Source organism: Drosophila hydei, unplaced genomic scaffold (genome assembly GCF_003285905.1).
Source record: "Drosophila hydei strain 15085-1641.00,03,60 unplaced genomic scaffold, DhydRS2 tig00008114-arrow-pilon, whole genome shotgun sequence".
In the NCBI taxonomy this organism is placed as follows: Eukaryota; Metazoa; Arthropoda; class Insecta; order Diptera; family Drosophilidae; genus Drosophila; species Drosophila hydei.
This window is the reverse complement of record NW_022045827.1, coordinates 3,626,814-3,650,280: the sequence shown is the minus strand read 5'-3', so window position 1 is coordinate 3,650,280 and position 23,467 is coordinate 3,626,814. Positions and strand designations below refer to the sequence as shown.

At 40.9% G+C, this 23,467-nt stretch overlaps 2 protein-coding genes across 2 annotated transcripts; one reads left to right on the top strand and one right to left on the bottom strand.

Moving 5' to 3' along the window:
- Positions 1-347: 347 nt before the first annotated feature.
- LOC111594238 lies at positions 348-2,321 on the bottom strand. The gene is made up of 4 exons (XM_023307446.2): positions 1,560-2,321; positions 1,289-1,443; positions 813-1,222; positions 348-743 (listed from the first exon to the last, which is right to left on the bottom strand). The coding sequence occupies exons 1-4, from the start codon at positions 2,225-2,227 to the stop codon at positions 684-686; spliced, it is 1,293 nt and encodes a 430-aa protein (XP_023163214.2). The 5' UTR covers positions 2,228-2,321; the 3' UTR covers positions 348-683.
- Positions 2,322-14,641: 12,320 nt separating this feature from the next.
- Positions 14,642-16,812, top strand: LOC111599100 (60 kDa heat shock protein homolog 1, mitochondrial). Its single transcript, XM_023314642.2, has one exon. The coding sequence runs from the start codon at positions 14,770-14,772 to the stop codon at positions 16,678-16,680; it is 1,911 nt and encodes a 636-aa protein (XP_023170410.1). The 5' UTR covers positions 14,642-14,769; the 3' UTR covers positions 16,681-16,812.
- Positions 16,813-23,467: the final 6,655 nt, after the last annotated feature.

Sequence of the window (23,467 nt, the reverse complement as noted above, 5' to 3'; positions counted from 1 at the left end):
GAAACGTGGGCGTTACTAAGGAAATTAATAGCATAAAACTAATGTAAAAAATATACGACTAGCATATACTCTAGAATTTATATAGCAAGCAAAGGAGCTTGCATAGAAAATGGCTTAATGCATAAAACGCCCAAAAACAAAAAAGATATTTCGATAATTATCGATTTTATATAAATAAATATAACGATCTATTCGCTATTTTATTTGAGTCTGATTTGAAAACTCAACAACTGTAGTTCGATAATTATTGATTTCACTACAATTAAGATGATCCACAGCCTTACAGAATCTAAGTTCGCCTTCTCCGTCACATAAATAGTAAATACACCACGTACGCTTCATCTATCGATTCATAGATAATTTTATAATCTATACAATATGTACAGGTGTTATTATGTTTACAGGGTATAAGAGCGAACATTATTTTCGCTGTTTGCACAAATGCAGCTCAGCAAATGTTTGCGCAAAAGTTGCTTAGTTTGTTTAGCTTGACTTTGATTTTGATATGGGAGTCAACGAGAACTCCCTCCAATTTTGGCAATTTGTGATGAATTCGATTCTATTCCATTTCGAGGCTTATGAATTTACGCCTGTTATGGCTTTGTTTAGGTTTCCAACGCAGCTTTGTTGTTTGATTATTCGTAGCCCTAACGCAGCTAGGCGACTTCTAATTTGGATGTATATTACTTCTTCTTCTTCTTCTTCTTCTTGCTATTAGAATTTCGTTTGACTTTGGACATCGACTAAGTAAAAGAGTATTCGAAATCGAATTAAATTTTAACAAAATTAATAATTGTTAAAAAAAAACTTACGGAGAATCTTTTCGATATTCGAAGTACATTTTTCTGTTCCTCCTCTTCAATAAGTGCTAATACCTCACTCACTCGACGCTTAAACATATCCACTTGCTCCTTATGGAATTTGAGATCCTCTTTGGTCTTAGCCCAAAGATTGCGAGTTATATTACACTCCAGTTCGGCTGCCTCCAAATCCACATCGAGACGATCCTGCCATTCGGCTATTAACATCCTGTAGGTGTCTATTTCATATTGATAGACAAAGTCAACAAATCCAAAGGCGGCTACATCTAGTACCATCTTATGTTGCAGCTCCTTTATCTCATCGGCATACACACTCTCCTTCTTGTTCAAACACATCTGAGTCTGATCAGCACAGCTGCGCAACCAATTGCTGCGATAACGCATCTCTATGAGCGACAAAGCTGCAAAAAAAAAGTCGACATCACATTAACTATCAATTACAGTGGTTAGACTAATTCACAACTTGCCATCTAATTTATCATTTTCGACAGCAAATTCAGGTTCGTAATCTGATTCCATACGAAATGCACTCCCATTAATAACATTATTGAGATCTTGGTTAATATCGCGCAGATCATGCAATTCCTTTACCCACGTTGAGTTTACCTCATAGTTCGAATCGCTACCGAAGAAAATAAATGTCTAATTAATTTAAAAATTAATTTAAAAAATATTACGTATATAAAACTGAAGCGAGCCAATATGTGGATCATAGATGTCATATAGCCTGAAACTTACTTTATTATTGATATAGTAGTGCATAAGTCGTGACCCTGACAAAAGTCCTTACTGATCAAGTCGAGAAGTCGTAAGATTTCATTGATATCGGTGCAAAACTTAGCACAATCTAACTGCGATCTCGACCTATCCATCACCAGAACATCCAAATAGAGTTGATTGACTTTTCGGCGACGCAGAAAGAATTCCAACGACCAATGAAAGAGTTTGTGCGGTGTTTCAACAGTCTCATCTGGAAAAATCTGTAACTGCGTAATGAGCTGCTTTTTTAGCCTAACAGAAAGGAATTGTATGGCTGCTTTCTGAAACTGATAGAGGCAAATGGTATAAAGTTTCTCCATTTGAGCTGACGTTAGCGATGGCCGATATTGCGATACAGAACCCAAATTCGACGAAGCCGCAGATTTTATCATCATATTTAATATCGCCAAACCCTCAGCAGTTGTTGGTATAAAATTCATCGATGATTTTCTTTTTATCTCACGCCTTAATGGGATGATGCGCTCCTCTGGCTTAAAAATGGATTTAAGAAACTCATCGCGACATTGAGCGGGATCCGTTTGCTCCGGCAATGGAAATGTTATAACCCTTGCATCAACATATTCTAAAATGGAATCATACGACCAAAAGCCATCGTCCTCAGTGATGGACTGTACATTTTGTGACATTTTGTATATTGGTTTTGCCTTCTAATTGTGTAAATATTTGTTTTTAACTCCTTAACTTTGTGTGTGTTGTGCAAAGATTTAATTTGAAGTGTACAAAACAAGTTTCTGAGCTGATAACATCGAATTTGATGTTAGATTTTATAGAATCTGAAGGGAACGAATAACAAAAGAGATTTCAATATTTCCACAATTTCTGTATAATTTATAGAAAGAAGTTTCGCTTCTGCCTGGAACAGAATTCAGACACAACGACAAACAAGACAGACTTGATGCTCGCTTCCGGTCAGCCGTGCACAATGGTCCAGTGCCAGTGGCAGGGCTATAAATAAAAGTAGCTCATTCTGCACAGAGCACAGCAGAGCAAAGGGCTTGGCGACCCGGTTTTCGCATGGGATGCCAGCCTGACCGACTGACTGCCTGGCTGCCTTTTTTGCCCGCTGCTTTCTGCGTGCTACATGTTGCCTGCTGCATCTTGCTGCTCCCCTGTTGCAGTTTCTAATCGAATCGAAACCTTTTACCCAAATGTTGCCTACGGGCGCTTAGTCTCGGCGACTTTGTTAGCTAAAAAATATCGTGAGCCCTGTGTGCGAGCAGGGCTCGCAATTGTTATCAATGTGTGTGAGTGTGCCACATGCAACACACTGCGTGCAACATGGTTGTACTGTTGCGGCTTCTAAATGCTGTTCGCCCGTTCGAAATTGTTCTGTTAAAATCTGTGCGCTGCGTTGACAATGCCGCAAAATGTTGCGCAGCATCATCATAAGGGCAAGCGCGACTGCATGTGTGTGTGTACAGCTTTCTCGCTCGCACGGTAGCCCTTTGGGAGAGCGTGTCTGTCTGCTGAAGGCCCTCACTCCACTACTCTCATTCGCTAAACAAGCTGATGCCAGCCCGTCGCTAGGGCGAGGGATACACACTACACACACACACAGTTGTATGCATGCTTGCATACCTACATGTTTATGTATATGCTGCGTCTATGCTGCCGTCCCTCACATACATACAAACATACATACATACGTTCGTATGTCGTGCGCTGTTCTGTTCTTTTCTGTTGCTGGTTCTGTTTGCGACTTCTGCCGCTACTGCTGCTGCTGTTCGCCTGTTCGCGCGCACCATCGAAATTTCACATGTAATTCCCACGGCCTGAATTTTCCCACACAAAGCGAAGAAGAGGAAGCGAAATTCAACAACAGAGCGACATACGGGCGATTGGGACAGACAAGAGCAGCAGCAGCAGCAACGGCAGCAGCAGCGACAGCACCAGCTCACACAGGCAGGCAGACACACACACACACACATAAAGAACACATTTTTTTATTGCATTCAACGTGGTCCCAGGGTCGCTGCTCGCTAATCGGTTCGTCTCCTTCTTCACAAGCACATAAACGCAGACACAAGCGAACACACACACTGACACATGCGCGCGTATATTGTTTCGTTTTCTTTTTTTTTTCGTTTTGACATTTTTTCTTTGAGCCACATTTTTGTTTCGACAGGGATGCAAGCGCACAGGCTATGTAAATTATTCCGAATACTCTTTCAGACTCTTTCCCTACATTTTCACAATATTTTCATCTAGTCTGCACTATGTAAGTTATATGTGCATGTGTGTATGTATATCCTAGATTAGTGGAGGTCTATTCAGCTACTATATCATATGGCTTCCATACTTATAGTACGAATTAAAGGATATGCAATGTTTTACATTTCATCTTTATATAATGCAAAATTTATATTTATATAATATTTAAATTTAATTAATACTCCAAATAATTTAGCAAAGCTTCATCATAATAAAAGTCAGTTTACATTATTACATTTCAAAATGTCACTAAGGTTTAAGGTTATGTTGACTTAACCATAAAATGTACTTCTGTTTTAAAATTATTATTAAGCGAAACACTTGACCTTGAGATGCACTTCTATTGGTCCATCACCGTGCTCTGCTGAATAGTGCACAAATAAACTAAAGAGCTCAATAGAAAGGAAAGTGGGCACAGAGCCTGAGTCGGAGTCGGAGTCCGATTCGTGTCGCCCTGCTTGTAGCATAGCTGTCATTCCAGTTATTTTTAAAGGCATCGACTGCAACGCCAGCTTCGGCTACTGCACTCCTGGTTTATCAATATGTTCAAGGATTTTTTCGTGCTTCCAGGCATGCCACTCACTCTTCATATATGTGAGCGTGTGCGAGTCTGTGTGCAAGTTGATGGCTTCAATTTGGCAGCTTAACTTGAAAACTCATGAGCGGAACACATGCGTACGCCATTGAGTGCCTCCCAATGTTGCAGTGTTAGAGACAGCGAGAGAGAGAGAGAGAAAGAGATTGGGGGCTAATATCATTTTTTTTGGCAGTTCTTGCCATGTGCGCTACATTTGCTGCTATCCTGTGGCCCAAACTCAACAGGAGTAACAAAAAATGCGCTTAACGAGCAACTTTCACAAACATATACTCAAAAATACACACACACACTCATACCTAAAACAAAGCTCAATGTCTGAAAAGTCAACTCATGCTCAAACTAAAGCTCAAATTTCATATCGCTCACGATAAAATACATATAAAAAAGACAACTCAGAAGGCGCCCTAGATCTAACTGACTACTTAATACTCGCTAATGTTATTCTGCTTGATAATTTCTTTGTCGTGTCAAATTCCTAAAGGTGGACTTTAACGCTGTTTCAACATCTGTGTAACTACTAACTGCTTAACAAATATACTCTTGATTACTTTTTTAACAGAGCATTAGAAGAGGGAATAGTCATGCAAATTTGATATCTTGATGTACATATACCCTTGAAAACACAGATATACTTTGAAATAAAAGTCTTAATTTTAATAGGTTAATTATATTTATATTTATTTTTTTTTAGGTATTTAGATATGTTAATATGCTATATTATCTTAATAAATTTAATTTCTATTATCATTTGTATACCTATTAAGACTACCGCTTACGCAAGGGTATTGAGAAAAGCTCATTGTGCAGCTAAGTAGCTTCGGCCTCTCAAATGACATGCAAACGTGTGTCTGCTACTCTACACCATTTGACGCCATTTCCCCAGCGACAAAGCTTTTGCTAAGCAAACTTTTTGCTGAACCACTACACTCTCACACACGCACACACATGAGCACGCGAGCGAACACAAAAGCACGCACACACACATGGCCAATTCACACTCATTTAAACGCAACGAAATGAAACGGCGAATGGGCCGTCGAGTGAATGTCACGGCGAGAAATCTCTCAAAGCTGCCTGCTCGAAATGCTGAACGCCTGTTCATTAGAGTCCATGAATTGAAATTGTGTGCAACGATGACGGCGACCGCATGGCCAAAAAAAAACAATAAGAGAAAAAAATAGCGGCTTGGGAATGGGAGGAGGCGTTTTACGTGTGTGTTGTTGTGTGGTGCGGCGGATCAAGTGTTCAATTACGAGTGAACAAGTGTGCGTCTGTGTGTGTGTATCAGCAAGCTAATGGCGCTTGAAATCCATAAGCGACTCAGAGTTGAGTGCGAAGCAATGCCTGCCTGGGCTTGGGCAGCTGGAACTGGAGCTGGAGCTGGGTCTGGGACTGGCGTCCGAGACTCCACGTTCCGTCAATTCAATTTGCGCGCAATTTGCTTGCGCTTCCAAATGAGAAAGAAAAAAATAAACTAGAGCAATGAGCAGCATCATTTAGATTTAGACCGGAATAGTAACAGGCGAGCAGCGCAGCTTGGTAGGTGGCCCGTAGGTACATTTTTTTTTGCCGTTGGAAGTGCAGCATATGTACGTCTCGCTCTTAGTTACACTAGTTGTTGCATTCGCGCGCATTGTACTTGCGCTGTGAGCTTTTTGCGCTGGTGATTGGCGCGCGTAATTTAAAATTGTGTATTAAAGAAACAAAAATAGTTAAATAACAATAAAACGACATGAGTTATATTTATAATTTAATATTATACTTTGTTGGCATAATTTTCCTTACTTTTTTCGCTACATTATATATTATTTTGGGAACAGTATTTTCTTTTGCTTTCGGTATTTTTTAGGCATTTTTGATACTATCCCTTTACAAGAAAAATACACGTGAATAATTTATTAACATATTTTGACTTTATTGACAGTACAAAAACATTATATTTTTGTTGAATTATTTAGAAATTTAAAATGTTCTTAAGTTAAATAATTTCGTGGGCCGCTTTGATCTGTGAATGTAAACAGCAGCGTTGCCCCCATTTAAAATATATAGAGATGCCACAGTGTTGGAAATTAATTATGCAGCTGAACGAGGCTGCCAACCTGCGTACAGTTTAGCGCGCAGTTTGAATAATAAAGGCTGATTGCTTTGTGCACTTAATTGCATTTTATAGCACAACAAAGTGAGCGAAGGCTCAACAACAAAGTGTAATTTAATTGCCAGAGCAACAGCAACAACAGCCACAATCTTACCGCAATGATGAATGAATGCAATTTGTATTTAATCAATAAGCACGCCCCGCAGTGTTTTAAATCAGCGCACAGTGCCGCTTTACGGCTTAGCGCCAGCATCCGCAGCATTCCTTCTGTCTCGCTCTCTCTCTCTGTCTCTCACCCTGTCTCTCTTTCAACGCATCCGTGCAGAGTTAGGCAATTTTAATTGGATTTGCATTCACAGTCGCTGCTCGATACCCGTTTCCACACACACACACATCTTGGCTTCCTCTTGTGCTCCCTCTTTGAGACCTTCTGCATGGCCGTCGTACGCCTCTGGTCTGAAACATAAATTTATTTTTAATTTACTTATGTATGCGCGACTTTGGTAGGCTGCCCTCCGGTTGTTTGATTTGCGAATTAAACAGCGTGCAACAAAAAAAGGGTACAACAACAACAAAAATTAAGGCAGCGGCTCGTTAGCGCCGTTGCAACATGTCAGTGGCGCTGGCTGTTAGAGGGAGGGGCAGTGTGTGGCACGTTGGCCAGTTCTCAATTGTTAGAGGACAAACCAAATGGCAAAATAAGAGTTTGTAAACAGTTATAATTCAAATGAACGATAAGAATGTTGAAAACGAGGACCTGAATTTTGTAAAGGATCACAACTTAGAAAGGCAACACATACAGAGAAGACAAGTCTGAAAAGGGCTTTTAGTCGTTAAGTATTCTATGACATGATAAAGTGTTCAACTAAATGATATCCTGTAAAAGTCATATTTAGGCTTTAAATTTAGCTTTAAATTTCTGAAAGATATATAACCGATATAATTAAACAAATAAATTTGAAAACATAATAAAGTTTTTAAAAAATGCAGATTAAATTAAAGTTAGCAACTATTTAATGCCTCTTCAATTTGATCCCCTTGATGACTGACTTCTATTGTTCAGACTTCTGCTGACCATTACATAAATTAAATATACCCCAGTATTATTTAAAATGCATACAGGGTATAAAGAATAAATCTTGTATACATGTTGCTCGTCTTGACTAATGCACAACGGCCCCAAATCAATCTGCAGATGAATCCCAGCATCTTCCACTCAGCGCGCCTGTTTCATATCGCCCTCTCACTCTCTCTTACAGTCTCTCTCACTTGTGCCGTTGGCCACACAAACAGCGTCTGTGGCAATTTAAAAATCACATTAAATTAGTCAGCAAGAAATCAGCGCAACGAAACCATCAACAAATCATCTCAAATTAAATTCATTCAAGAGCTCACAGCTCCAGCTTGAGTTAGAGTTTTAAATTTTGAGTTTCGCTTCAGCTTCATTCATGCTCCGTGCGAACGGGTAGCACTTGCCCTCCACAATATATCTCTTTCTCTCTCTCTCTATCTTGGCTTGGCAATTAATAAAAATGTAAATTCAATTAAATTTATATGACAGCAAGCTGTCAGAAGAGCTCAAATTAAAAATTACTAACAAGACCAGTTACCAACTCGCAGTCCACTCAACTCCAACTCCACTTCAGGCCAGGCTTAATTAAAAATCCAACAACTGCGCGCCTAAGGCCGATGCTGAGGTAGAGGCTCCGGTAGGGTCAGGGGCAGTGGCAGTGGCTGGAACCGTGGCCAGTTGCTCAGCAATTCTCATTTGCGAGACTTCAATTTGAGTGACGTTCGGTGGCCACCCGAATGCTTCGGATGCTGCAGCAGTCGGAGCCGCACATTTGCGAGGTAGCCAACTGCCAGTCAGTCACCAAAAAGTCGAGATGAGCTGGATGGATGGATGGATGGATCGCAGTTTTTGCTAATAGCGGAAGCGTTGCGGGGCCGAGGCGGCGTGCCTCAACGGACACCGCCTAATAATTAATAAATTAAAAAACAAAGTAACACGCACATGACATGAGAGAAACGAGCCAACAGTCGAGGCTGGCCCAGAGCCAAATTAGCCACACACACAGACACACACACACACAGAGAGAGAAAGGATAATCAAATGCTGATTTATGGCAATTTGTAGTCGAGTTCAGAGTCGACGTGGCACATCACTTCCGGCGCGACGGCAGCTGTGTGAGGTCCTGGCGCTCAGCTGACCCTCATCCTCATCCTCATTCTCATCCACATCGAGTTAGAGTTTATGTGAAAATTAGTAGCTAATTTGCGCTGTCATCATTATTGTGTGTTGTGCAAACATTTGTTTGACTCGACAACGAGCGACCGCGCGACCGAATGAGCTTGTGAGCGGCGCATAGAGAGGCGGGACATGCATATAAATGAGCAAGCATGACGGCGCACTGAATCAGCCCCTGATCAGGCACTCTGAACATGTTAACTGCTGTTGATTGTGGCCGTGTGTGCTCCATGTTCATAGATTGTTATTAATACAAAGTTTACAGCACTCACAATGGACCTCCCAAAGAAACACTAATCAACCAGCTTATGACTCGGAGATTTACAAGAAGCCATGATCTAGAGTTAGAAAACTTGATATGATATGAAAGTTTAGTTCCCATTTATTAAGAATTCAGTTTTATACTCAGCAATAAGTTAAGAGTATTTTAGACACGTCTACGTGAAACTGTATTGTTAAAAAGAAACTATTTTTTTATTCGACCTCTTCTTCTCTTCGCACACACTCAGCTTTATATTTGACATAAATGAATAGCTATACAAATTCTTAATGAACAACCATTTAGAGCTCTAGCGGAATGGTAATTGAAATGTGTTGCACAGTGTTATAATGTTAATGAAATTTTATGGCAACGAGAAGACACGCGCATCTCGATCGTCATGTGATGCCATATTTAAGAAGCTAACGATCTGCCGAACAGCCAATTAATATATATCAAAAATGCATATTCATGATGTTTTCTTGCTTCTCTTTCTGCTGTTGCTTGACAGCCCACGCAGATGAAAGTTAAGCGGAACGAAAGGAATCAAGAAATCAAAAGAACGAGCCAGCATAATGAGCTAAGCAGGGGCAGTTGCTTCAAGGGGCGTGGCGCGAATTTAAATTATGCTGATTAGCTAAATGAGGGGGGAGTGGGATGGATTGAAAGCAACACATCAAAATGGGCATAGCTTATGATTATAATGACGAACAAGCCTGAAGCCAAAGTAAATCGAAAGACTTAGGCAACGAACTTGTTTTGCAAAAATCTGTTTCTGGCCATAAATTAACTCATAATTCGCAAAGACTTATAAACGAATGCTTATCAAATTAATTAATTAGTAGTCGCTGCTCGCATATCTCAAATGATTAATAGACTCCAAGTGAAGGTTCAACCTGGTACGAATCGACAGGCCATGTATTAATTACGCCCCGAGAAGCTGTCTGCAAAAACTGCAACAACAAAGTTATTTTTGTATGTGCCCAAATTCAATTTGATTTCCGTTCCGCGTCAAGTTCAATGACAGAGCATCGCAACTATAATACACTCTAATCAAATGTCTGACCCTCAGAAATCGAATCACTTTTTGAATTAATGCGCAAAATGAAAGATTTTAATCACATTAGGCGCAATTTTCTGGACTGGATACGTGTTCGCATCCGATTTCCGGCCAAATTGCTTTCGATTATTTTGGGAAGAGATACGACAACAAGCGCAGCGATTGCAATAAGAATTTTGGAGATATCTTTAACCGAAGCTGTCCCAGGCGTGGCTGGTGCTGTTTGAAAGCATCAATTTGCAAAACTCCAAAGCAATTTATCGAAGCAAAGCGCAAAAGAAGCTGCGGATTATCACTGTACTATAATCTCTCTTGATTAGCTGCCTAAAAAGTATAATAAAAACTATATTTAATTCATAAGTAATTACGCATGGAAATAAACGCAGTTCTTCAAATAGGTATTTATGTTAAAGTTTTCATCTAAAAATTCTGCAACAAATAATTTAGTTTAGAGTAAAACTCTTTTACTCAGAAATTGACTGAGTTTTGATAAACAGTATGTGAAAGAGAAAGAAGAGCTTAAGTCCAGGCTCTCAATACTTGTTTGACATAACATATTAACAAATTAATTATAAGACGTTCCAAAAAATATTTCAAAATCAAATATAAATACAAATAAATATGTTAGAAAAATTTAGTAAGTTTATGTATATTAAATATTTTAAGATTTGAAGATAGATTGAAGATATCTACATATATTTCTATTATAAAAAGCGAGGTAATTGATTTAATGTCAAATGATTTTGGTTTCGTTTTATTTTGCTAAAAGATTTTTTAACATGAAGAATTGGAATTGGAATTGAAGATGTGGAATTCATTTCCATTGAGCTGAAACTCGTACCGAGACTTGAGCCGAATCAGCCAAACATCATAAAAACACCTTTTCCTACCTCTTTCTTATATCAGTTTGGCTTATGAATCCAGGTCATAAAGTATTTATTTAAACAAAAAGACTTAACAGTTGAGCTCACATTTTCCCAGCTGGCCAATATTAATATGGTTACAAAAATTGGCATATCAATTGAAAAACAGACAGCCAACAACAAAAAACAGTAGCTGCTGGCAAATAAATTACTAACACGTGGGCTACTCCAGTTGTAGGTGTTGGCCTGGTGCACGCCCATTAAACGCCCACGCTACTACATGCAACGCGGCAAAATATTTCGCGCGCTCACTAATCAAATTTGTATTAAAACTAATATAAAAGGAATAAAACTAAAAATAAATAAATATGTATAAATATATATATATATATAGATATTTATACAAAACTCTAACAAACTGGAGAAAAACGAAACTTATTCAATTACCCATTTTGGATAGCATATGCATTCAAATTAAATTATGTAGCTGCAACAACTCCAACAACAACAACAAATGGTAATGGCAATTACAGCTATAAAGCCGCCAAACACGAATCGCGTGCAAAAACAATTTAAAAAACAATCAAAAAGAAAAAAACATCAATGGCAACATAAAATACCATAGACCGAGACCTCTAGCTAAGAGACAGCTCCACACTTCTGTGAATTTGCAGTTACGTTTCGGTTGGCCAACACCCACACACACACATACATACACAGACATTTGGCCACTTTACACTGGCCCCAAATGGTAAAAGTTTAAGTAAACAAAACTTGAGTGGAACGCTCGATGCCAGCCCTCCAGCTCTGCCAAGCACTGCCCTACACTACCCGACCATAGTCTAGCCGAACTCTTCTCCTACCCTACACTGTCTGCGCCAGATGAGCATATTGAAATGCTCTTCTAATTTGCATAGATATAAACAGGAAATGAAATAAACAAGATTGTATAGAGCTTTGGTATCATTAAAAGAAATTTCTTTGATAGTTGATAATAAATTTGATATATATATACATGTATATCTCTATTTATTCATTTATTCATGTATCAATTCATTAAATGATGAGCTCTTTGTATCTATCATAGTATTTTTTAATTAAAATTAATATAATTATATTATTCTATCGAGTGCATCAATAAATCATCTTTAATTTGTCTACATAATTATGTTATATTCTTTTATGTAAAACTATATAATATATGCATGTATAAATGTCATACAAATCTAATGTTAAAAGACATATATAATTTCTATCGGTATTAAAATGTGGTGTATGTTGAGAGTATACCAATATACGGATAGATAAAAGAGATTTTTAACCTACTGGAATTCGAATAATACAAATTGTTCTTCGCTTTTTTACATTTCTTTGATATTTACATAATACTTTCAATTAAAGTCTGTCTGATTAGCGATACGTATAATCTATATGTCTTTTTTTTACTTTCTCTCTGTATATCTCTCTAAATATATTTGCGCAGCGCATTTGCACGCCGCATATGCCCGAAGCCTTCTGCCTTTATTAAACTTACGTTTCATTTTGATTTCATGTAAATTGCCTGTCGACGACACAACACCAACAGCAACACCAACACCATATCACATGCACACTCACACACACACACATATCGTACTCCATGAGACTCTCTTTGCGTGCGCTGAGCTTGCGACGCGCTGATTGGCTGACAGCGCAGAGCAAAAAGGCGGCGCTTCAGAGCGAGAGAGCGAGAGAAAGCGAGTAAGTGCACTTGCTCGGTCAGCTGGTAGGCGAGGAGAGGTGACCGCGGCAGGTGTCGCCACAGCAATTTGCTACTTAACTCGACGCGTTGCCAAACAAACCAAAATCGAAATTCGACTGCCGCAGATTTGAAATGATGTTCGACTGAGCTCCCAAAAGGTGTGGAAGAGAGAGGGATGAGGAACAGCGACTTCGCAAAGCCGACGGCTCGGGCAATCAAGCAAACGGGCAAACAGTTTGAAGCCAATTAGATATAACAGTTTACCAAGTCTTGACGTTCGCTTTTGGTCAAACTCTTAATAATATTAATTTAAAATATGCATTGCTAAATGAGTGTCGTAGCATGGCAGACCATATGATACCATGCCATAGCGTGGCGTAGCATGCGATGCCATACGATCCATACCAAGTAGCTGACACCTTAATAAAATCGAAGAACACTCTTCTTCGACAGAATCGCCAGTTGCCAACTGGTTGGGGCATGCTGCAAAAATGACTATTTTTGGGCTGTATGTTACTGCTGTTGCTGCTGTTGCTGCTACTACTGCATGTGGAAACGGATGGATGGATGGATGACAGGCCTGCATGCCAATCACGCGTCAATTGCACTGACCATTGCCAGCTATTTAGGTAGCCAGCCACAAGTCCCCATTAAGGCCGCTGTCAACGTTGATGAGTTGATTCTGTCGCTGACAGGCGATCCTTATGCAGGAGCCCAAACTGTTACACTGATCGTTCGCAAAAGGTTAGCTCTTCACACAAATTAGAAACACACTGGAATCTTAGCTCTAGTTTTTGGAATTAATTGAACTGCTATATATACGGCAGATATATTTCGTGATATTAAAAAGACTAATTTGATATCTCCACTCCTCGAAAATACTTAGCCTCTTAGCAAGTCACTAGCTGTGTTCAAACGCACGCAGACTCGATTGACTGTATCTTCATCAAATGTATGAATGCGAATCGGAAGATATGCATAAATGAATTTAAATATATTATATTCATATTTTTCTCTTTACTATTAAAAGTCGACTTTTATATACACTCCATGTTTTCTAGTTAAGAAAATTATTATAATTTTAGTTTTCATTATTCAGAATATTAAAATAAAATTACGAAATCGATCTCATCTGCACTTACAGTTGTTCAAAGTGATCCAGTGACTAGTCCAGTTCCTGACCCATTCTCTGCTCAACATTTGTTGTGTGACTAATGCGCCGAGCGACTCCCGGGGGCAAACGCCGCTTATCTATGGGTCTATAGCATATGTTTCGGTATACGGTATATTTGGGTTTTTTCTGATTCTTTTCGGCTCTAGTCGATTTATGACGATCGTCGCTGGTGTTGTTGACTGTACGTATTAGGTGATATTGTAAACTGCAAAGCTGTGATAAAACCATTAACAATTTATTAGCGTGTTCGAAGTTGTGTCAGCCATTTGTCGTTAGCTATGCGATCACGTGAGTCATATTTTCATCTATGGGTAGCATGCGTCGCGCTCTCCTTCTCTCTTTCTGCGCAGTGGGGTTGGGGTTGCGAGTTGGGGCTGCACTTATCAGCCTCCAATTCAATTAAGCGAACAATCAATTATGATTTGTCACGCGAGCTCCAAAAAAACAAAAAAGAAAACCAAAAAAAAAATGCTTGCGATAGGAAAGAACACAACACCCGCACAACCTTGGGGCCTGCCTCTCCACAGTACTCCTTCTTATCGTATGGTGCGGGCCTCTCGTTTTATGTTTGACATTTCTTAATTATTGATTCTATGTTTTCGCTACCTTTTGAAGATTGGAACATGTGTTCTGCAGCCCCTGCTACGAAACGGAAATGAAATTAATTGGAAAAGTGCGTACATACGAATTTCCCAAGTATTTCAACAAGTTTTTCAAAGCTGTGTTGCAAGCAGGCTAAGCCTCAAACGTCCCGTGCTCCACATCGGGACAGGCACAATATCATACTAGTTTATCGTGTTCAAGGAGAGAGTCGGTGCTAGCATACGTAGAGAAATATATTTACACAAAAGCTCTTGTACAATTTATTAGAATTTTCACAAAATCAGGGGAAACACATAAAAAACGTAGCCCTTTCGAAATGTTTCGTTCATATGTTCAAGAGGCAATTCGTTCTAGCCGGGCCTTTGTCCGTGCTTACTCTAAAGATGTAGCATTTGGTGCAGAGGCGCGTGCAAGGATGCTGCGCGGTGTGGATGTTCTCACGGATGCTGTGGCCGTCACTCTGGGTCCAAAGGGACGCAGTGTTATATTGGAGCGGCCCTGGACATCGCCTAAGATAACGAAAGATGGTGTCTCAGTGGCACGCGCAATTTCTCTCAAAGATCAGCATATGCAGCTGGGCGCTCGTCTGGTTCAGGACGTGGCGGACAGTACGAATCAGGCGGCCGGCGACGGCACCACGACAGCAACGGTGCTGGCTCGCTGCATTGCCAAAGAAGGCTTTCAGTACATAACAAAGGGTGCCAATCCAGTGGAGATTCGACGCGGCGTTATGCTGGCTGTCGACCACGTCAAACAGGAACTGAAGCTAATGTCGCGGGCGGTCGAGACACGTGAGGAGATTGAACAAGTAGCCACAATTTCGGCTAATGGCGATAAACAGATTGGAAAACTCATTGCCGATGCAACGGACCGCGTGGGCCGCAACGGCACCATCACTGTCAAGGAGGGCAAGCGGCTCAAGGATGAGCTGGAGGTGCTGCAGGGCTTACAATTCGACAAGGGCTACATCTCACCCTTTTTTGTGAACACAGCCAAGGGCGCGAAGGTGGAGTACACCAATGCATATGTGCTGATCACCCTCAAGAAGATCAAGTCGCTCAGACAGATTCTGAGAGGGCTGGAGCAGTCGCTGCGACAGCGTCGTCCACTGCTCATCATTGCGGATGACATTTCTGGCGAGGCGTTGAACGCTCTGGTGATCAACCGGCTCAAGATGGGCCTTCAGGTGTGCGCCGTCAAGGCGCCGGCCTATGGCGAGTACCGAAAGCAGTTGCTTGGAGACATTGCCGCCGCCACGGGTGCCACGGTGTTTGGGGATGATATTAACTATGCCAAAATTGAGGAGGCCAAAGTTGAAGACTTCGGTCAGGTGGGCGAGGTTGTTGTTACCAAGGACACGACCATGCTACTACAGAGCCAGGGCAAGCCAGAGCTGCTAAAGAGACGAATCCAGGAGCTGCAGGATGAGCTAAATGATCCCACAACTAAGGACGAGCAGAAGCAGCGTATACGTGCTCGCATTTCCACGCTTACCAATGGTGTCGCTGTCATTCACATTGGAGGCACCAGTGAGGTGGAGGTGGGTGAGAAGCGTGATCGTGTCACCGATGCTCTCAACGCAACACGAGCTGCCATCGAGGAGGGCATTGTGCCCGGCGGTGGCACTGCCCTGCTGCGTTGCATACCTCGCTTGCTGGAACTGGATCCGGCCAATGAGGACTTGAAGCATGGCATTGCCATAGTCACGCATGCTCTGCGTATACCCTGCTTGACCATTGCAGCAAATGCAGGAGTCGACGCGGCCATGGTGGTGGCCCAAGTGATGAACGGCGAGGATGACTTTGGCTACGATGCAATGAAGGACGAGTACGGAAATCTCGTCGACAAGGGCATTATTGATCCCACCAAGGTGGTGCGGACTGCTATACAGGATGCAGCTGGCGTTGCATCGCTGCTGAGCACCACTGAGGTCATCATCACCGATGTGCGCGATAAGGATCCTCTGGCTGCCCTTGGTGGTGGTGGTGGATTGGAGGATGCTCTCGGCGGTTTAGATCTAGGTGGCATGGGTGGTATGGATGCACTATCCGCGTTGGGCGGCATGGGAGGAATGGGTGGAATGGGGGGAATGGGTGGAATGGGTGGTATGGATGAAATGGGCGAAATGAACAATGCGAGTAAGGCCGCAGAGATGAACGAGGCAGTTCAGAGTATACCCGGTATGGAAGACGTCACAGTACATGATATTGATAGCACTCAGTTGTAAATGTTCATCTCTCTGTATCTGTATATTTGTTTAGTCCTATATTGTTTTGTGTGTTAGTGTCTTGATTGTTGTAGTTGAGTACCCCAAATTCTTGTCTTGCTGCCCGAATAAAAAGATAAATTGTTAACAGTGCACCAAATAAAGATCTCAATAAGAATAAGAGAATTGCTATAGTTGCGGACGTCTACAAGATGTGACCCGCTGAACCTGCGTTTGTAATGCTATCAATAATTAAGTGCTGCTGCCACCTCAACGGACACGACAGACAACGGGCCAACTGGACGCGACGGTACTGGGCTGTGCTGGACATGTGGACAGCTGATGAAGCCGAGACATGGACTGCTTAATAAGCGGCGGCTGCTGCATAAATTTCCACGAAAAGCAAGAGAAATCCATCCACAATTGATAGCAACGAAGTCGAAAGTCTCTTCGTAATATTTGAACAAGCTCAGAATAGTTTGAGCAAGGACTAAGGTGCTATACCGTAATATGTAGCACGGATAATTTTATATCTAACCCACAGGCCGTATATTTGAAGTAGTCGATTTTAGATTATTGAATAGAATAAATTAAGCTAAGACAAATAAAAATGTCAACTATATTTCTTATCTAACAGTGTATCTTAGGCCGATCCTCGACATCAGTAAGTTAGTCAAAAGACAAAATTCTTATATGAATGAAATTTCTGGTTTTGGTCAGTATCGAGTCTGAAAATTCTGTGAAACTCATAACTCTCTAAGCTTTAGCTCCGGAACTTACAGCTAAACAAATTCGTTATGATGATTTTTATTTGCTTAGTTAAAAGCCTGTGGTTAGCTAAGGTAGCCATTGTTAGGGAATTTGGAGAAACGGAGTCTGTTGTTCACCTTTCGAATGCGCACGCAATGCAAAAATCTTGTTAAGCTTTGGCAACAGGCAACCGGCAACCGAATGGTGCATTGGAACTGGCCATGGAACTGGGCATTGGAACATGTGCAAATGCGCATGCGTAATTATTGAAACAAGTTAATTACTGTGAAGGTGCCTACTTCGACTCCAATTCCTGACTCCGATTCTCGACTACAGTTCTCGAACGACACACTCGAACGTTGCGCGGGCGACCGTTCGAATGTGGCTGGTTGTTTAATATATGCATGGAGCATGGGGCATGGGGCAGGCACATTCCAAAGTTGTTGTTTCTGGCATCCTTTTATGGATATGTGGCTTTAGGTCCTGCTGCCTGCGGCCTACTCCAGCTGAAGTTGTACAGCGTGCAGCGTGATCAAAGTGTGAAATGACTTGTTGCTGTCTGATGGCCGAATACAAATTGCTTGATGCCTGCGATTCCAATCACAAAGTCTTCTCCCCTCACCGTTTGATTCTGTGTGTGCGATTGAGCGTGGTTTTTTTTCTATGGCCTGCCTTAATTAAGTTGTTCAGCTTTGCTTCCCAGGAAGTCCAATAGCCTGCGTTCGGTTCCCGCTAAACGCCAAGTCCATAAACTCAACTGTAGAATGCCAGAGTCGTAGGAGCTAATGATCTAATGAAATTATGGCTAAGTGAATTTCAATTAAAAGCACAAATATGGAGACTGATTTCTGAACTAAATATATCTATATCATAATTAACAACGTTCTTACAATCTATAAGAGGATTCATTTAAGGTTGAAACCAAGATCCATGTGTATAAAAAGTCAACTTCGTGAATCATACCTAAAATCTGGTTAAGCTAGGGATTTTGTTTGGCTTATCATTGAAAAATCTTTTCAACTCATTGGCTAAATACACATGAATTATGCACAATTAAATTCTATAGCTTACTTGTTTTACGCTAGAATTAAATAAATAAACGATCAGTTCCGATGACATCGATACCAATTGGTGGGTCCAATTTTCTGTGTTTCCATTTCGTTAACAAAGCGGCAACGTTTGAAGGCGATGCCCAGTCAACAAAGTGTTGTCCGATAAGAATCGAAGACAACAAGCTGTAGCTGTGGCAAATCCGATAAGGAACTAGTTGCTTTTGGGGGCAGCACGCGCTCAGCGGATCAGACTTACAATTTTCAGAGTTTCAGAGTTTTTGGATTCCCCCGTTCAATTAGCCGGGACGTCCCGCCAGCAAATGATTGGACTGTGCTTTGTTGTATGCCCACTAATTATAAGGTCTATCGATTAATAATCGACTCAGTTGCCGAGTCGTAGTTCAATCGAGCAACGCCCTCTCCACGGTAGTTCCACATTATTTGCATTCTTAATTTGTTCCTAATTAAATATTCATCTTTTGTGCTTGGCCAAGTGCCTGCTGTGGTGCCATCTCCAGCTCTCACGCTGTGTCACTTTTATGGCACTTGATTTATTCGAATATCTCTGATTAATTGAAGCCGACTCGCGTCTAATTTTTTTTAGGAGAAAGTCAGTGACGAGAGCGAGTCGGGGCGGTTGGCTTAGCTATGAGGCTGAATTGGGCTCTTGGGGATCCATTAGGGCTCGTTAAACAGGCAGATCGCCCTCACTCTCTCTCTCTCCCTCTTTCTCTTTGTTTCTCTCTTCCATTGTCTCTAGCTGTGTCTCGTCCTAAATTTGCTACGGTTTATTTTTACGCTTGAGCCACATAATTTAATAACCTCGAGCCGTTGTCTTGGCATGTGCATAAGGTCTTTAGGCTTATGAGTTGCTTCCCCTTCCAAGACAAATGGGTTTATTATATGAAGTCTGAAATTTATGCGCGCTATTAAATTGTTTATTAAACGACCACACGGCGCAAATGGCGAAAATAAATCGCTTTTCACTTTAAAATTAATGCAGCCCTACTCTACCTCTCTCTCGTTGTCTTTCTTTCGGAATTAGCATCTGCTGCCGCTCGACCAAAGGAGCTGCTGATGAACTCATTTGTCAACGTCGCCTCGCCAACGGGAAGAGCTTTGATGAGCCCTCGACCCATCTCTTTAATTATCAATACGTTATTACCAAGTAGCTTGTACATACTCGTAATTGCATTGCACTTGCTCCTCCCCAAAGCTCGGTCTCTTCTCGCAGCCTCTGTTTTGCAGCCACAGTGGACATCACTTTATAGAGCTGAAGCCCGCTTCGTTGAGTTATTGTCTCTAGTTATATTATTAGACTTCATTTTGGTTGTATTCCTTAATATTAAATTGGTAATTTTACTCACTCGCCAAGTAACTCTTTACTCTGTCAACTAATAAAGCTATTCTCTCGCTGATACTCTAGGCTATAAAATATTTTTTTTAGCAATTATAGCTTATCTCACTGTTTCGGAAATATGCTTTACTGCTCGCTAGGTTTCCTAGCGCTCCTCAACTTACTTGTTTTTCTGCTCGTTCGTTTGCTTACTCGTTAGTTAATTCACTCGTTAGTTGACCTCTTCGATCATTCACCCATCCCTTTGATTGCTCTCTTGTTTATGTGCCACTCGTTCGTTTATCCTAGTTTGCATACTTATTAAAATACCAATTCGTTAATTCATTCACATCTGCATTACACGCTTTTTTACACCCTGCCACAGTTCGTTTTTATGGCATATTCACTGTACTCGTTGTCGTGGACTACCGCGCGCGAATTGCAGGCAAATGTAAACGGAAGCCGAGCTTAGTGCGAAATTCAATTTGCGAGCTTCTGGGAAACCTTTTGAAAACTCCAGCAACAACTCAAACTTATAATGATGGACTCCCAGGCTCGTGAGACGGCACAACTGACAGACTGACTGAGAGACAGACAGGTTGGGGTATAAAATTTACATTCATTAGCTCGTTATCAATCTTAATGCGGTTCGCAGTCATCTTTAGGTACTTATGACTTTCAAGTGGTAGCTCGGACGGCTTGCCACATGCGGCCAGCAATAAAAATTTGCAACTAATTACAAAATGTAATTAATAGTGAGCTCAGCTCTTAATGCTGCCACGGCGTCGAACGGTCGTCCAAGCCGGAGGCCGTCTTCGGCCCATTCGAAATATTGGCAAGCGTTTCGCAATGGCGGCGTGAAATCAATAAATTAATATACGACTGGAAAGAGCAGCTAGCTTAAGATCGAATAAATAATTCTCTTCATCAGCTTTTACGAAAAAAACATTGAAATTCAAAATAACTTTTGGCATCGACTGCAGATGACTCATATCTCCTCAAAGTAAAGACGGTGTCACATTAAGATGTGAACATTATAATATCCTAAACAAAAGGGTATGCTAAGTCATATATCAGAGCATAGAAGCCCGGCTGGCAAAGGGTCATTGGCAGCTGATGCGGTCATAAATTTAACTAGCGGTGACATCAGTCGCCAACAGGGATATGGACACGGACATAGTCATCGATAGGGATATGAATATGAACGGAAGCAACTTGGCAACTGACCAAGGGGTATAAGATGGAACGAGTGAGGAGCACTTAAACAAACATCATTTACAAGTCAATAAAATCAATTTGGGGGGCGCTGAAGCACAAACAAATTGCCGACAGACAGACAGCAAATTGGTATATTACTTAGGATAACACATGCCGCAAGTCAATTATAATTCTAACGATAGCCCGCGTCCCTAACATCCACTCACAGCTAGAGCCTGTACAGGCCGACCTCTAATTAATCAATTATAAAACAAACGAATTCGATGCGCTGATAGCAGCAGAAACGAGAGAAACGAGGGTCGCGATGCGCCAAAGGGATAACTGAAGATTGTATGGCACACACACACACACACACACACACCTGGTAGTTGAGCTGAACAGCTGCTTGTGAGTGGTCCGCTTAGTTTCGGACAGCCACACATCCGTGGAACCTGTGCATCTGCGTATACCAATTACAATACCTGAAAGATATTCGAGCATTAGACTTATGCCTTAAAGCCTGCTAAATTTGTGTACCTAGTTCCAATAAAATTATAAATATGACCAAGTTATATTCAGATAAACCAGTTTTGGATATATGCAGTAAAAATGATATTAGCTACGTCTAACAACGTCTAACATGTAAGCCTATTCTAATTATTTTTTTTGAGAACTTGATTCTATTCGTGAGCTTAACTATACTACTCCTAAGAAAATCAGTTCAAATACCTTAAAAGCAAAATAAATATATTCCAAAGTTGTCATACTAAAGAAACTCTAATCTAGCTTAAACAACAATATTTAGAAAAAGTTTTATAGGTAATGCCAATTACAATTTGAAGGCCAGCTGCTGGGCTAATGTTCCAATCATATTCGTTTTGAACTGGCCAGTGGATAAATTATATTTAATTTACTAAACGCTTTAAAATATGAGAAAGATAAACTTTAATAATTTTAATTGACGCACATTAAGCTGAAATTGACTAAAAAAACATTAATTTGCAAAAACAAAAAGGCGAAAAATGAAAGCCAACAACGAATACTTAAAACTGAAAACTGAAAAATTAAAACTGGAAAACAAAAACGAAAACTGTGGCGAGGCAATTAAGTAAAACTGTGGCCCGCTACCCGGCTACACGGCTAGCCCAGGCTTTTTCAGCCGGTACACGCACTAATTACCAAAAGTATTTTTCATTTTTACATTACGATTACGAATAGCTATGAGTTGCAGTTGTAGTTGTTGCTGTTGCTGTTGCTGTTTGTTTCCATGTTTTCCACAATTAGATTTACGAACAAATAAAATTACCGCGCTTTCGTTTTAATTGTTGGCTGCTTATTGGGTAGCCTGGGTAGTCGGAATATTTGGAATTGTTTGGGTAATCGACCCGCACCCGCACCCTCTTTTCAGCTGCTTATCGTTAGCTGGGAATCGGGCGATTATGGCTTGCATAAACCAGTTAATAACGCGCTTCCGCTTAAGTCAAATTTGGTGGCCACGAAAATTGAGTGAAAATGCAGTTGTCGCTTGGAAAAACTAAAAAAAAAGGAATGTCGTAATGAAAGCAAGACAAATCGTCGTATCAAATTACCAAACATTGTGGGCGTATACAACTCGCGCAACTCAGGGGAGTGTGCAGAGCTCGGCCTGGCACAACTCTAGTCGGAATTACTGAGTACTAGTTACTGCTTACCCTCTCCTTGTCATCATTAGCTTTCGGGGTGATTATGTCACACGCCTGCCCCATTTTGTCGCAAACGCAGCCATTTGTAATTGAATTAATGTTAGCCGTTGCGTTTCTCGGGTTGCGGGTTTGGCTTTTTGGTATTCGGCTGTATTTGGCCGAGTCTATTTATGGTCCAAATGACAGGCGATGTCGCCTTATCGCTGGCATTTGATCGCGCGACTCCAGTAACCCTAACTAATCGCACGTAATTAAATATAATTTGGTATCGTTTACAGTTGCTTTTCGTTTCATGTTTTTACCTCTGTGAACCTCAACGCAATGATAGCCGGTAGCTGGAGCAGGGATGTCAGGAGTGGCAGGCGAGGGCGATAGTGGGTGGTTACCTATGTAGGTTAGACTGAGATTATGCCAAACGCCTCGTTCGCTCGCATAATTAACCCACCCTCAGGCAATCAAAGGGCCTAAGAAAGCAGAAATTTCCAGCGAGAAAGTTTTTAATACTCAATAGAGATAAGGCATACCTAAGTTAAGATAACTTAAGTAGTTGAAGTACAAGTAGAACAAACAATTTTATCAGCATTTGAATTGCTCACTTGACTCTATTTCATAAGGGAAAAGATGAAGAACTATGAACTATGTTATAAGAAAAATGCAGCCGAATTGTTAATGAAATGTGTTTTACTTTAATACTCTTAGATGAATAGGGATTTCTTTAGGGTCGAGTATTAAGCAGACGTTCGCTTAATAATTTATTTCTGTTACCTCTGAATCAAGCTCATACAGGAAAG